Here is a 16283-nt window from a genome sequence, read left to right as displayed (position 1 = left end):
AAATATGCTAAAAAAACAACCAAACAAAAAGCCCAAATATACCTTTTATTTTAGTACTGGAAGAGTTTCTGCCAGTACTTAAGATGGCGGGGACAATTGTGGAGTGGGGGAGGGAAGAGAGCTGTTTGGGAGGAATCAGGGGGTCTGATGTTTCAGGTGGGAGGCTGAGCTCTACACTAAAGCTAAAATTAACCTTGCAAGTTCCCTACAAGCTACATCATTAACCCCTTCACTGCTAGCCATAATACACGTGTGATGCGCAGCAGCATTTAGCGGCCTTCTTATTACCAAAAAGCAACGCCAAAGCCATATATGTCTGCTATTTCTGAACAAAGGGGATCCCAGAGAAGCATTTACAACCATTTGTGCCATAATTGCACAAGCTGTTTGTAAATTATTTCAGTGAGAAACCTAAAATTGTGAACAATTTAACGTTTTTTTTTTAATTTGATCGCATTTGGCGGTGAAATGGTGGCATGAAATATACCAAAATGGGCCTAGATCAATACTTGGGGTTGTCTACTACACTAAAGCTAAAATTACCCCAAAAAGCTCCCTACATGCTCCCTAATTAACCCCTTCACTGCTGGGCATAATACACGTGTGGTGCGCAGTGGCATTTAGCGGCCTTCTAATTACCAAAAAGCAACGCCAAAGCCATATATGTCTGCTATTTCTGAACAAAGGGGATCCCAGAGAATAAATTACAACCATTTATGCCATAATTGCACAAGCTGTTTGCAAATAATTTCAGTGAGAAACCAAAAGTTTGTGAAAAAATTTGTGAAAAAGTGAATGATTTTTTTTATTTGATCGCATTTGGCGGTGAAATGGTGGCATGAAATATACCAAAATGGGCCTAGATCAATACTTTGGGTTGTCTACAAAAAAAAAAACATAATTTATGCTTACCTGATAAATTTATTTCTCTTGTGGTGTATCCAGTCCACGGATCATCCATTACTTATGGGATATTAACTCCTCCCCAACAGGAAGTGCAAGAGGATTCACCCAGCAGAGCTGCTATATAGCTCCTCCCCTAACTGCCATTACCAGTCATTCGACCGAAAACATGCAGAGAAAGGAAAACCATAGGGTGCAGTGGTGACTGTAGTTTAATGGAAAAATTACCTGCCTTAAAGTGACAGGGCGGGCCGTGGACTGGATACACCACAAGAGAAATAAATTTATCAGGTAAGCATAAATTATGTTTTCTCTTGTTAAGTGTATCCAGTCCACGGATCATCCATTACTTATGGGATACCAATACCAAAGCTAAAGTACACGGATGACGGGAGGGACAGGCAGGCTCTTTATACGGAAGGAACCACTGCCTGAAGAACCTTTCTCCCAAAAACAGCCTCCGAAGAAGCAAAAGTGTCAAATTTGTAAAATTTGGAAAAAGTATGAAGAGAAGACCAAGTTGCAGCCTTGCAAATCTGTTCAACAGAAGCCTCATTCTTAAAGGCCCAAGTGGAAGCCACAGCTCTAGTAGAATGTGCTGTAATTCTTTCAGGAGGCTGCTGTCCAGCAGTCTCATAGGCTAACCGTATTATGCTACGAAGCCAAAAGGAGAGAGAGGTAGCCGAAGCTTTTTGACCTCTCCTCTGACCAGAATAAACGACAAACAGGGAAGACGTTTGTCGAAAATCCTTAGTTGCCTGTAGATAAAATTTCAGGGCACGGACTACATCTAGATTGTGTAGCAGACGTTCCTTTTTCGAAGAAGGATTAGGACACAAAGATGGAACCACAATCTCTTGATTGATATTCCTGTTAGTGACCACCTTAGGTAGGAACCCAGGTTTAGTACGCAGAACTACCTTGTCTGAATGAAAAATCAGATAAGGAGAATCACAATGTAAGGCAGATAACTCAGAGACTCTTCTAGCCGAGGAAATCGCCATTAAAAACAGAACTTTCCAAGATAACAACTTGATATCAATGGAATGAAGGGGTTCAAACGGAACCCCCTGTAAAACATTAAGAAATAAGTTCAAACTCCATGGTGGAGCAACAGTTTTAAACACAGGCTTGATCCTAGCTAAAGCCTGACAAAAAGCTTGAACGTCCGGAACTTCTGACAGACGTTTGTGTAAAAGAATGGACAGAGCTGAAATCTGTCCCTTTAAGGAACTAGCGGATAAACCCTTTTCTAAACCTTCTTGTAGAAAAGACAATATCCTCGGAATCCTAACCTTACTCCATGAGTAACTCTTGGATTCGCACCAATATAAGTATTTGCGCCATATCTTATGGTAAATCTTTCTGGTAACAGGCTTCCTAGCCTGTATTAAGGTATCAATAACTGACTCAGAAAAACCACGTTTTGATAAAATCAAGCGTTCAATTTCCAAGCAGTCAGCTTCAGAGAAATTAGATTTTGATGTTTGAAGGGACCCTGGATCAGAAGGTCCTGTCTCAGAGGTAGCGACCAAGGTGGACAGGATGACATGTCCACTAGATCTGCATACCAAGTCCTGCGTGGCCATGCAGGCGCTATTAGAATCACTGATGCTCTCTCCTGTTTGATTCTGGCAATCAATCGAGGAAGCATCGGGAAGGGTGGAAACACATAAGCCATCCCGAAGGTCCAAGGTGCTGTCAAAGCATCTATCAGAACCGCTCCCGGATCCCTGGATCTGGACCCGTAACGAGGAAGCTTGGCGTTCTGTCGAGACGCCATGAGATCTATCTCTGGTTTGCCCCAACGTCGAAGTATTTGGGCAAAGACCTCCGGATGAAGTTCCCACTCCCCCGGATGAAAAGTCTGACGACTTAAGAAATCCGCCTCCCAGTTCTCCACTCCCGGGATGTGGATTGCCGACAGGTGGCAAGAGTGAGACTCTGCCCAGCGAATTATCTTTGATACTTCCATCATTGCTAGGGAGCTTCTTGTCCCTCCCTGATGGTTGATGTAAGCTACAGTCGTGATGTTGTCCGACTGAAACCTGATGAACCCCCGAGTTGTTAACTGGGGCCAAGCCAGAAGGGCATTGAGAACTGCTCTCAATTCCAGAATGTTTATTGGTAGGAGACTCTCCTCCTGATTCCATTGTCCCTGAGCCTTCAGAGAATTCCAGACAGCGCCCCAACCTAGTAGGCTGGCGTCTGTTGTTACAATTGTCCAGTCCGGCCTGCTGAATGGCATCCCCCTGGACAGATGTGGCCGAGAAAGCCACCATAGAAGAGAATTTCTGGTCTCTTGATCCAGATTCAGAGTAGGGGACAAGTCTGAGTAATCCCCATTCCACTGACTTAGCATGCACAATTGCAGCGGTCTGAGATGTAGGCGTGCAAAGGGTACTATGTCCATTGCTGCTACCATTAAGCCGATCACCTCCATGCATTGAGCTACTGACGGGTGTTGAATGGAATGAAGGACACGGCATGCATTTTGAAGCTTTGTTAACCTGTCTTCTGTCAGGTAAATCTTCATTTCTACAGAATCTATAAGAGTCCCCAAGAAGGGAACTCTTGTGAGTGGAAAGAGAGAACTCTTCTTTTCGTTCACCTTCCATCCATGCGACCTTAGAAATGCCAGTACTAACTCTGTATGAGACTTGGCAGTTTGAAAGCTTGAAGCTTGTATTAGAATGTCGTCTAGGTACGGAGCTACCGCAATTCCTCGCGGTCTTAGTACCGCCAGAAGAGCACCCAGAACCTTTGTGAAGATTCTCGGAGCCGTAGCCAATCCGAATGGAAGAGCTACAAACTGGTAATGCCTGTCTAGAAAGGCAAACCTTTAATACCGGTAATGATCTTTGTGAATCGGTATGTGAAGGTAAGCATCCTTTAAATCCACTGTGGTCATGTACTGACCCTTTTGGATCATGGGTAAAATTGTCCGAATAGTTTCCATTTTGAACGATGGAACTCTTAGGAATTTGTTTAGGATCTTTAAATCCAAGATTGGCCTGAAAGTTCCCTCTTTTTTGGGAACCACAAACAGATTTGAGTAAAACCCTTGTCCTTGTTCCAACTGCGGAACCGGATGGATCACTCCCATTAATAAAAGATCTTGTACGCAGCGTAGAAACGCCTCTTTCTTTATTTGGTTTGTTGACAACCTTGACAGATGAAATCTCCCTCTTGGGGGAGAGAATTTGAAGTCTAGAAGGTATCCCTGAGATATGATCTCTAACGCCCAGGGATCCTGGACATCTCTTGCCCAAGCCTGGGCGAAGAGAGAAAGTCTGCCCCCCACTAGATCCGTTCCCGGATCGGGGGCCCTCGATTCATGCTGTCTTAGGGGCAGCAGCAGGTTTCCTGGCCTGCTTGCCCTTGTTCCAGGACTGGTTAGGTCTCCAGCCTTGTCTGTAGCGAGCAACAGCTCCTTCCTGTTTTGGTGCAGAGGAAGTTGATGCTGCTCCTGCTTTGAAATTACGAAAGGAACGAAAATTAGACTGTCTAGCCTTAGGTTTGGCTCTGTCTTGAGGCAGGGCATGGCCTCTACCTCCTGTAATGTCAGCGATAATTTCTTTCAACCCGGGCCCGAATAAGGTCTGCCCTTTGAAAGGTATATTAAGCAATTTAGATTTAGAAGTAACGTCAGCTGACCAGGATTTTAGCCACAGTGCTCTGCGTGCCTGAATGGCGAATCCGGAATTCTTAGCCGTAAGTTTAGTTAAATGTACTACGGCATCTGAAATAAATGAGTTAGCTAACTTAAGCGCTTTAAGCTTGTGTGTAATCTCATCTAATGGAGCTGATTCAAGTGTCTCTTCCAGAGACTCAAACCAAAATGCTGCTGCAGCCGTGACAGGCGCAATGCATGCAAGAGGTTGCAATATAAAACCTTGTTGAACAAACATTTTCTTAAGGTAACCCTCTAACTTTTTATCCATTGGATCTGAAAAGGCACAGCTATCCTCCACCGGGATAGTGGTACGCTTAGCTAAAGTAGAAACTGCTCCCTCCACCTTAGGGACCGTTTGCCATAAGTCCCGTGTGGTGGCGTCTATTGGAAACATCTTTCTAAATATCGGAGGGGGTGAGAACGGCACACCGGGTCTATCCCACTCCTTAGTAACAATTTCAGTAAGTCTCTTAGGTATAGGAAAAACGTCAGTACTCGCCGGTACCGCAAAATATTTTTCCAACCTACACATTTTCTCTGGTATTGCAACTGTGTTACAATCATTCAGAGCCGCTAACACCTCCCCTAGTAATACACGGAGGTTTTCCAGCTTAAATTTATAATTTTAAATATCTGAATCCAGTTTGTTTGGATCAGAACCGTCACCCGCAGAATGAAGCTCTCCGTCCTCATGTTCTGCAAATTGTGACGCAGTGTCTGACATGGCCCTAATATTATCAGCGCACTCTGTTCTCACCCCAGAGTGATCACGCTTACCTCTTAGTTCTGGTAATTTAGCCAAAACTTCAGTCATAACAGTAGCCATATCCTGTAATGTGATTTGTAATGGCCGCCCAGATGTACTCGGCGCTACAATATCACGCACCTCCCGAGCGGGAGATGCAGGTACTGACACGTGAGGCGAGTTAGTCGGCATAACTCTCCCCTCGTTGTTTGGTGAAATATGTTCAATTTGTACAGATTGACTTTTATTTAAAGTAGCATCAATACAGTTAGTACATAAATTTCTATTGGGCTCCACTTTGGCTTTAGCACATATAGCACAGATATCTTCCTCTGAATCAGACATGTTTAACACACTAGCAAATAAACTAGCAACTTGGAAATACTTTTCAAGTAATTTACTATAATATGAAAACGTACTGTGCCTATAAGAAGCACAGAAAAAGTTATGACAGTTGAAAATTAATAAACTGAAAAGTTATAGCATCAAATCTTTGTAAAACCAAAAAAGGCCCCTCCCCCTCACACATAACAGTGAGAGAGATCAGTAAACTGTCATAAATTAAATAAAACGACTGCCAAGTGGAAAAAATAGTGCCCAAAACATTTTTTCACCCAGTACCTCAGAAAATTAAACGATTTTACATGCCAGCAAAAAACGTTTAACATTAATAAATTGAGTGTTATTAAAAAGCCTGTTGCTAGTCCCTGCAAATTAGGCTAAAGTTTTATGCATACAGTATAATTCCAGTGAAGTGCCATTCCCCAGAATACTGAAGTGTAAAATATACATACATGACAGCCTGATACCAGTTGCTGCTACTGCATTTAAGGCTGAGTTTACATTATATCGGTATGGCAGAATTTTCTCATCAATTCCATTGTCAGAAAATAATAAGCTGCTACATACCTCTTTGCAGATTAATCTGCCCGCTGTCCCCTGATCTGAAGTTTACCTCTCCTCAGATGGCCGAGAAACAGCAATATGATCTTAACTACTCCGGCTAAAATCATAGAAAAACTCAGGTAGATTCTTCTTCAAATTCTACCAGAGAAGGAATAACACACTCCGGTGCTATTATAAAATAACAAACTTTTGATTGAAGGTATGAAACTAAGTATAATCACCACAGTCCTCTCACACATCCTATCTATTTGTTGGGTGCAAGAGAATGACTGGTAATGGCAGTTAGGGGAGGAGCTATATAGCAGCTCTGCTGGGTGAATCCTCTTGCACTTCCTGTTGGGGAGGAGTTAATATCCCATAAGTAATGGATGATCCGTGGACTGGATACACTTAACAAGAGAAATATATACATGTCAATGGATATTCAGAGATTCCTGAAAGATATTAGTGTTCTAATGTAACTAGCGCTAATTTTGAAAAAAATGGTTTGGAAATAGCAAAGTGCTACTTGTATTTATGGCCCTATAACTTGCAAAAAACAAACAAACATGTAAACATTGGGTATTTCTAAACTCAGGACAAAATTTAGAAACTATTTAGCATGGGTGTTTTTTGGTGGTTGTAGATATGTAACAGATTTTGGGGGTCAAAGTTAGAAAAAGTGTTTTTTTTTTCCATTTTTCATCATATTTTGTATTTTTTTATAGCAAATTATAAGATATGATGAAAATAATGGTAGATTTTAAAAGTATATAATATGTGTGGGTACAGTAAATGAGTAAGAGGAAAATTACAGCTAAACACAAACACCGCAAAAATGTAAAAAACAGAATTTATGCTTACCTGATAAATTTCTTTCTCTTGTGATGTATCGAGTCCACGGATTCATCCATACTTGTGGGATATTCTCCTTCCTAACAGGAAGTGGCAAAGAGAGCAGCCACAGCAGAGCTGTCTATATAGCTCCTCCCTTAGCTCCGCCCCCCAGTCATTCGACCGAAGGCTAGGAAGAAAAAGGAGAAATTATAGGGTGCAGAGGTGATTGAAGTTTTTCAAATAAAAATATACTACCTGTCTTAAACAGACAGGGCGGGCCGTGGACTCGATACATCACAAGAGAAAGAAATTTATCAGGTAAGCATAAATTCTGTTTTCTATTGTAAGATGTATCGAGTCCACGGATTCATCAATACTTGTGGGATACCAATACCAAAGCTTTAGGACACGGATGAAGGGAGGGACAAGACAGGTACCTTAAACGGAAAGGCACCACTGCTTGTAGAACCTTTCTCCCAAAAATAGCCTCCGAAGAAGCAAAAGTATTGAATTTGGAAAAAGTATGAAGCGAAGACCAAGTCGCCGCCTTGCAAATCTGTTCAACAGAAGCCTCATTTTTAAAAGCCCATGTGGAAGCCACTGCTCTAGTAGAATGAGCAGTAATTCTTTCAGGAGGCTGCTGTCCAGCAGTCTCATAAGCCAAACGGATGATGCTTTTCAGCCAAAAGGAAAGAGAGGTAGCCGTAGCCTTTTGACCTCTCCGTTTACCGGAATAAACAACAAACAATGAAGATGTTTGACGGAAATCTTTGGTTGCTTCCAAGAAGAATTTTAAAGCACGAACCACATCAAGATTGTGCAACAGACGTTCCTTCTTTGAAGAAGGATTAGGACACAGTGAAGGAACAACAATTTCCTGATTGATATTCCTATTAGAAACAACCTTAGGAAGGAATCCAGGTTTGGTACGTAAAACCACCTTATCTGCATGGAAAACAAGATAAGGTGAGTCACACTGTAAAGCAGATAACTCAGAAACTCTTCGAGCCGAAGAGATAGCTACTAAAAACAGAACTTTCCCAGATAGAAGCTAAATATCTATGGAATGCATAGGTTCAAACGGAACCCCTTGAAGAACTTTAAGAACTAAGTTTAAGCTCCATGATGGAGCAACAGGTTTGAATACAGGCTTGATTCTGACTAAAGCCTGACTAAACGCTTGAACGTCTGGAACATCTGCCAGACGCTTGTGTAAAAGAATAAACAATGCAGAAATCTGTCCTTTTAAGGAACTAGCTGATAATCCCTTCTCCAAACCTTCTTGGAGAAAGGACAATATTCTAGGAATCCTAATCTTACTCCATGAGTAACCCTTGGATTCACACCAATAAAAATATTTGCGCCAAAACTTATGATAGATCTTCCTGGTGACAGGCTTTCTAGCTTGAATCAGGGTATCAATGACCGACTCAGAGAAACCACACTTTGATAGAATCAGGCGTTCAATCTCCAAGCAGTCAGACGCAGAGAAATTAGATTTGGATGCGTGAATGGACCTTGGATTAGAAGGTCCTGCCTCAATGGCAGAGTCCACGGTGGAACCGATGACATGTCCACTAGGTCTGCATACCAAGTCCTGCGTGGCCACGCAGGTGCTATCAGAAGCACCGAAGCACTCTCCTGCTTGATTCTGGCAACCAGACGTGGGAGGAGAGGAAATACATAGGCCAGATTGAAACATCTATCAGTACCGCCTGGGGATCCCGGGACCTGGACCCGTAACAAGGAAGTTTGGCATTCTGACGGGACGCCATCAGATCCAATTCTGGTGTGCCCCATAGCTGAGTCAGCTGGGCAAATACCTCCGGATGGAGTTCCCACTCCCCCGGATGAAAAGTCTGACGACTTAGGAAATCCACCTCCCAGTTCTCTACCCCTGGGATATGGATTGCTGAGAGATGGCAAGAGTGATCCTCCACCCATCGGATTATTTTGGTTACCTCCATCATCGCTAGAGAACTCTGTGTTCCTCCTTGAGGATTGACATAAGCTACAGTCGTGATGTTGACTGAAATCTGATTAATTTAGCCGCAGCTAGCTGAGGCCACGCCTGAAGCGCATTGAATATCGCTCTCAGTTCTAGAATGTTTATCGGGAGGAGAGTTTCTTCCCGAGACCATAAGCCCTGTGCTTTCAGGGAGTTCCAGACTGCACACCAGCCTAGCAGGCTGGCATCTGTCGTTATAATGAGCCACTCTGGCCTGCGGAAACACATTCCCTGAGACAGGTGGTCCTGAGACAACCACCAGAGAAGTGAGTCTCTGGTCTCCTGGTCCAGATGCAGTTGAGGAGATAAATCTGCATAATCTCCATTCCACTGTTTGAGCATGCATAGTTGCAGTGGTCTGAGGTGTAGGCGGGCAAAAGGAACTATGTCCATTGCCGCTATTATGAGACCGATTACCTCCATACACTGAGCCACTGATGGTCGAGGAATGGAATGAAGAGCTCGGCAAGTGGTTAAGAGTTTTGATTTTCTGACCTCTGTCAGAAATATTTTCATTTCTACCGAGTCCGTCAGAGTCCCTAGGAAGGAAACTCTTGTGAGAGGGAATAGAGAACTCTTTTTTAATGTTCACCTTCCACCCGTGAGATCTCAGAAAAGCCAACACGATGTCCGTGTGAGACTTGGCTAGCTTGAAAGTCGACGCCTGAATTAAGATGTCGTCTAGATAAGGCGCCACTGCTATGCCCCGCGGTCTTAGAACCGCCAAAAGGGACCCTAGCACCTTTGTGAAAATTCTGGGAGCCGTGGCCAACCCGAAGGGAAGGGCCACAAACTGGTAATGCCTGTCCAGAAAGGCGAATCTGAGGAATTGATGATGATCTCTGTGAATAGGGATGTGTAGATACGCATCCTTTAAGTCCACGGTAGTCATATATTGACCCTCCTGGATCAGAGGTAGAATAGTCCGAATAATCTCCATCTTGAATGATGGTACTCTGAGGAACTTGTTTAGAATTTTGAGATCCAAGATTGGTCTGAAAGTTCCCTCTTTTTTGGGAACCACAAACAGGTTTGAGTAAAACCCTAGCCCTTGTTCCGCTTTTGGAACTGGGAGGATCACTCCCATGGTATGTAGGTTTTCTACACAGCGTAAGAACGCCTCTCTCTTTGTCTGGTTTGCAGATAATTGAGAAGTGTGAAAACTCCCCCTTGGGGGAGAGTCTTTGAAGTCCAGAAGATATCCCTGGGACACAATTCCTAAAGCCCATGAATCGTGGACATCTCTTTCCCAAGCCTGAGCGAAGAGAGAGAGTCTGCCCCCTACTAGATCCGGTCCCGGATCAGGGGCTACCCCTTCATGCTGTCTTAGACGCAGCTGCAGGCTTCTTGGCCTGTTTGCCCTTGTTCCAAGCCTGGTTAGGTTTCCAGACTGACTTGGATTGGGCAAAATTCCCCTCTTGCTTTGCAGCAGGGGAAGCTGAAGCGGGACCACCCTTGAAATTCCGAAAGGAACGAAAATTATTTTGTTTGCTCCTCAATTTATTTGTTTTATCCTTAGGGAGATCATGGCCTTTCCCACCAGTGATGTCTAAAATAATCTCTTTCAGTTCAGGCCCGAATAGGGTCTTTCCTTTGAAAGGGATGTTCAAAAGTTTAGATTTTGATGATACATCAGCAGACCAGAACTTAAGCCATAACGCCCTGCGTGCTAAAATGGCAAAAACTGAATTCTTTGCCGCTAACTTAGCCAGTTGGAAAGCGGCATCTGTAATGAAAGAACTAGCCAACTTAAGAGCCTTAATTCTATCCATAATATACTCTAATGGAGTCTCCATCTGAAGAGCCTCTTCTAGAGCCTCAAACCAGAAAGCAGCTGCAGTAGTTACAGGAACAATGCACGCAATAGGTTGGAGAAGAAAACCTTGATGAACAAAAATTTTCTTCAGGAGACCCTCTAATTTTTTATCCATAGGATCTTTGAAAGCACAACTGTCTATAGTTGTACGCTTAGATAGAGTAGAAATAGCTCCCTCCACCTTAGGAACCGTCTGCCACAAGTCCCGCATGGTGTCCGATATGGGAAACATTTTCTTAAAAACAGGAGGGGGAGCAAACGGAATACCTGGTTTATCCCACTCCTTAGTAATAATATTCACAATCCTCTTAGGGACTGGAAAAACATCAGTGTAAACAGGAACCTCTAAGTATTTGTCCATTTTAAACAATTTCTCTGGAACCACTATGGGGTCACAATCATCCAGAGTCGCTAATACCTCCCTGAGCAATAAGTGGAGGTGTTTAAGCTTAAATTTAAAGGCCGTCATGTCAGAATCTGTCTGAGGGAGCGTCTTTCATGAATCAGAAATTTCTCCCTCAGATAACAAATCCCTTACCCCTACTTCAGAACATTGTGAGGGTATATCAGATACGGCTACTAAAGCGTCAGACTGCTCAGCTTTACTTAACCCAGAGCTGTCACGCTTTCCTTGTAAACCAGGCAGTTTAGAGAAAACCTCTGTGAGGGTTTTATTCATAACTGTGGCCATGTCTTGTAAAGTAAATGAATTTGACGCATTAGAGGTACTTGGCGTCACTTGTGCGGGCGTTACTGGTTGTGACACTTGGGAAGAGCTAGATGTCAAAAACCCATTTCCTTCTGTCTGAGAATCATCTATTGCTATATTTTTCATTGCTAAAATATGCTGTTTATAATTTATAGACATATCAGTGCAAGTGGGACACATTCTAAGAGGGGGTTCCACAATGGCTTCTAAACACATTAAACAAGGATTTTCCTTAGTGTCAGACATGTTAAACAGGCTAGTAATGAAACAAGCAAGCTTGGAAAACACTTTATTCAAAGTAAATAATACTTAGAAAAAACGGTACTGTGCCTTTAAGAGAAAAAAAAAAAGATGCACAAACTCTGCAAAACAGTGTAAAAAAGCAGTAAACTCAACAAAATTTTTACAGTAGCATCATAAAGCCTTAGTAACTTTGCACAGCTATGCAAATAAACAATTAACCCCTTAATGTAAAAACCGGATTGACAAACGTCAAAAACCGGTAAAAAACGTTCAGCACCTTGCCACAGCTCTGCTGTGGCGCCTACCTGCCCTTTAGGAACAATTTGTGGGGGGAAAAACTTCTTTATAGCCCTCAAACAGCAGGACCCTCTGGAGAAGCAGCTGGATGTCTGAGGAAAAGAAACTGCGCAACTGAGGCGCGAAAATAGGCCCCTCCCATCTCACTAGATGTCATGGGGCCTAAAAGAAACACAACAGAGTGTTTCCTAAACTAGCCATGTAAGTTAATAACCCTTAAAACAAGCCACAAAGACCCCTTAAAGTCCCTCAAAAAAACATTATTGCAATAATAATAAAAACGTTTTTCCTTATCAGTGTCACCAGTAACTAATGAGCCCTTTGTGTAAGCTGGGATTCTTACTAAGTCTCTGAATACAGCTTACCCTTCCCTCATGGGGATATTGCCAGCCTTTTCTAGAATTAACACAGTCTGTCTAGAAAAAATTAGACTGAACATACCTCAAAGCAGTTTAGCCTGCAAACTGTTCCCCCAACTGAAGTTTTCCTGTACTCTTCAGTCCTTGTGAGAACAGCAGTGGATTTTAGTTACAAAGTGCTAAAATCATCATCCTCCCTGCAGAAATCTTCATCTCTTTTCTGCCAGAGAGTAAATAGTACACACCGGTACCATTTAAAATAACAAACTTTTGCTTGAGAAAATAAAAACTAACATTTTTGTCACCACACTCACTTTACCCTTCCTAGCAGTTAAGCAGGCAAAGAGAATGACGGGGGGCAGAGCTAAGGGAGGAGCTATATAGACAGCTCTGCTGTGGGTGCTCTCTTTGCCACTTCCTGTTAGGAAGGAGAATATCCCACAAGTATGGATGAATCCGTGGACTCGATACATCTTACAAGAGAAATAGCCTTGGTCCCAAACAGACAGAAAATGGAAAAGTGCTGCCATCATTAAGGGGTTAAAGGTATATGAAACCCAATTTTTTTCTTTCACGATTCAGATAGAGCATTTTCTTCGTTCTCTTGGTATCTTTATTTGAAAAAGTAGAAATGTAAGCTTAGGAGCCGGACCATTTTTGGTTCAGAAACTGGGTAGCGCTTGCTGATTGGTGTCAAATTGTAGCCACCAATAAGCAAGCGCTACCCAGTGTGCTGAACCAAAAATAGGATGGCTCCTAAACTTACATTCCTGCTTTTCAAATAAAGATACCAAGAGAAGAAAAAATGATAATAGGAGTAAATTAGAAAGTTGTTTAAAATTGCATGCTCTATCTGAATCATGAAAGTTTAATTTTGACTAGACTATTCCTTTAATCATGAAACATTGTTACTGATGTTTGCGCCTCTCATGAAACAATAACGGTATATTAGAAACTGAACTAACCCAGACAAGAAGGGAAGAACTATATAGAGGAAGGGGGGGGGGGGCAATCCTGAAAACATATCAGAGGTATCTACACACTCCAAAAAGCACACAATATACCACTATATACCACACTAGTAACATGGTTAACATGGTTTTATGAAAGTGTGAGAGAAAATATGCCCTTGTACGGTGTTCCTAGTAGAAAAGCTTTTAAATTCATGGAAACTTAAAACAATAAATAAAAGACAAAGAAATTATAAAGCAAAAAAAAAACACAACATACTTCTTCTGCTGCTTCCGATTCTTGTCAGTTTGTCCCACTAACTTTCCAAGTCCGAGGGATTCCTGGGAAGTGCTCTCAAACTCTGGAATACCACCTGCAACAGACAAAAGGGCTGGATTACAAATCTGTTGAGATTATCTACACTAGAACAGACATCTAATTTGTTAATAGTAGACTTGTTCAACGTTAATCCTCGCGTGCTGAAGACAGCACAAAATGAGTCAGTGTCTCAGGCACATAGGTTTTCTTATAAAGAGAGATATCACAAAAATATGGTCTGTCTGCAACTCTCCAAGATGTGAGTTTAGATCTGAAGATGTCAAACTAATTATCTACTCCTCTCAAATGATAATCCTCCTACTGCTTTAGTTAAACATTTAGCCAAGCTATACATCGGTGGAGAGTCTGAGAAAGGAGAAAACCATCATAACAGACATATAAATAATAATTTAGTAGTAAGAACCTTATTTTAGCTTACATTCTATCATGATCACAGGCAACAATACATGTACAAGGGCCCTTGTTAAATTGTAACACTCCTTTACAAACGAAGATTTAAACTGATGCAATTAGGCCAGTGTGTCCCCTTAGCACAATTGTATCCCTGAAGCCTCATTCTTACATGTGCAATCTAATGCAATTAGCAGCAGACACTTATTCTTAACATAAGCACTGTGATTAGATGGATAATGCTCTGTAGCTGACAATTCACGTTTATCTCTCAATGCTCTGATATATTCAGGATATATAGTAAGTTATGGGATCTTTAGGCTCAGAACAGAACTGGATTAATAATCTGATTAGCAGTCCTAGTGGAAACAGCTCAGGGAACTAGGTTTGTTTTTAACATATAAACGTAATGCCATATAAAAATCAAAAACATGATTTGTAAGAGTCTTTTGTGTCAACCACTTGAATTCCACAAAACAATGATTTATACAGAACTTAACCCCTTCAGGACACAGGCAAAGGCCCATAATCAAAACGTAAACATCCGTGCAAACAGGATGTCACATGATCGTCATTGCCATCATGCGACTCCAAATGGCGCTGATTGGGTCCTGGGGGGACTGCCTGCGTTGCTAGGCATATCCCCCTGTCAGATCCACTGGAGTCTGGAGTTTTTACAAGGAAGGGAGGAGGACACCGTAAAAGTTAGGACGTTCCATGCCGCCCTAAAGGCATTAAAACCCAGCATTTTTAGGAAAGCATGGAGCATCCTAACAGCATCTAGGTGTAACAAATAAGTACCGTCAGGAAGGGGTTAACATAAAAGAACTGCAAAACAGTGCACTATATACTAACATTATGACCGTGCTAGCCTTGTCAGCTGTGGACTCAAGCATCGATTGGCTACTCCAAATAAAACAAGTGTGGGTGGAGTTTGGCTATTGAGAACATTCCCAGCAAACAAGATGTTAATTTGTCTTGTAATTGCAAGGTGTTTACTGTCCCTTTAAGCATTTTCATGCAAAAAAATATATTAAAGGCTATACTTGCTTCTATCATGTTTTTAAATAGAAAAGTTTGTCTACAATTTCCCTTTAATTATTACATTTCAATACTTCCTACCTGACCCAAGTGAATCTTTTCCCATTTGTCCTGGGCGGCCCTTTTCCTTTTTACCAAAAAGGCGGCCAATAGATGACTTGATCCCTTTTTTCTTTGAGGCCTTGTTAAGGGAGTCCTGGCTACTGTTACTGCTGCTGGGGTTGCTCACCTGTCCATCCTGTGAGCCTGTGGAACTGGAAACCATAAGACATATTTAATAGCAGAACACACTATTTTAGTGTAGGTGCATTGGCCAGGAAAATGGCAAGTTGTCGTAAAAATCAGGAAGGTAAAAAAAAAATATAATAAGAAATATAACCACCTACTCTCTTGGTTACCTATATGGATTAGTAAATGACCAATTGCAGTTCTTCCCTGCTGCAGATTTGCAGATTCTGCAGTATAGGCAGCAATTGGGTGAGCAGATGGTATGACATTGGTAAAGATAAGGAAACAAAATAACGGTACTATACCATTCTAAATCAGTTTAATTTTATTACCTTCATGTCCTTTAAACACCATGCACTGATAATGTTTAAATTAAATGTTGTATTACAAAAGAACATATAAAGAACTAGTACTTTAATCGTTCATGGTGAAACTTAAGTGACATAAATCCTTTGGTCTACTGGATACACACTGCTTCCTTTTGTGAGGGGGTCAGCACTTACTTTCTAATGTCTCTGATATCTTCATGACTCATGGTGTGTAAAGCACCTTTATGGATTGAGCCAAAGCGTAAAGACCTTGGTGAAGGAGGAGGGGAAGTTTCACAACGGATAGTGGTTTTGTCATCTCGCATATCATCCCTTGTACCTGGTGGCTGAAATAAAGAAGGGACATGAAACAATTAGGCAATATCCTCAATAGCAGTGTCACCTCTTGGCAATGTTCCCCTATACAATGGTGTGGGTTCCCAGGTTAGCACAGAATAGAGGGAGACAAGGGCACACTCCAAAATAGCAAACAATACCCACAATCAGGCAAATGACAAAATGGAGGAAATGGATCCTGCACAATATTT

General features: G+C 42.0%; 1 protein-coding gene across 5 annotated transcripts in view; it reads right to left on the bottom strand.

The window, feature by feature from the left end:
• The window catches only part of PPFIA1 (PTPRF interacting protein alpha 1), a 323205-nt gene that overhangs the window by 92838 nt on the left and 214084 nt on the right, over positions 1–16283 (bottom strand). For all 5 annotated transcript variants that reach the window (XM_053720578.1, XM_053720579.1, XM_053720580.1 and 2 more), the window contains 3 exons: positions 15931–16082; positions 15281–15453; positions 13709–13802 (listed from right to left, as the gene is read on the bottom strand). In XM_053720578.1, coding sequence (XP_053576553.1) covers positions 13709–13802; positions 15281–15453; positions 15931–16082 — 419 coding nt within the window. The remainder of the gene's footprint in view (positions 1–13708; positions 13803–15280; positions 15454–15930; positions 16083–16283) is intronic.

Source organism: Bombina bombina, chromosome 7 (genome assembly GCF_027579735.1).
Source record: "Bombina bombina isolate aBomBom1 chromosome 7, aBomBom1.pri, whole genome shotgun sequence".
NCBI lineage: Eukaryota > Metazoa > Chordata > Amphibia > Anura > Bombinatoridae > Bombina > Bombina bombina.
This window is presented reverse-complemented; position numbering and strand designations above follow the sequence as displayed.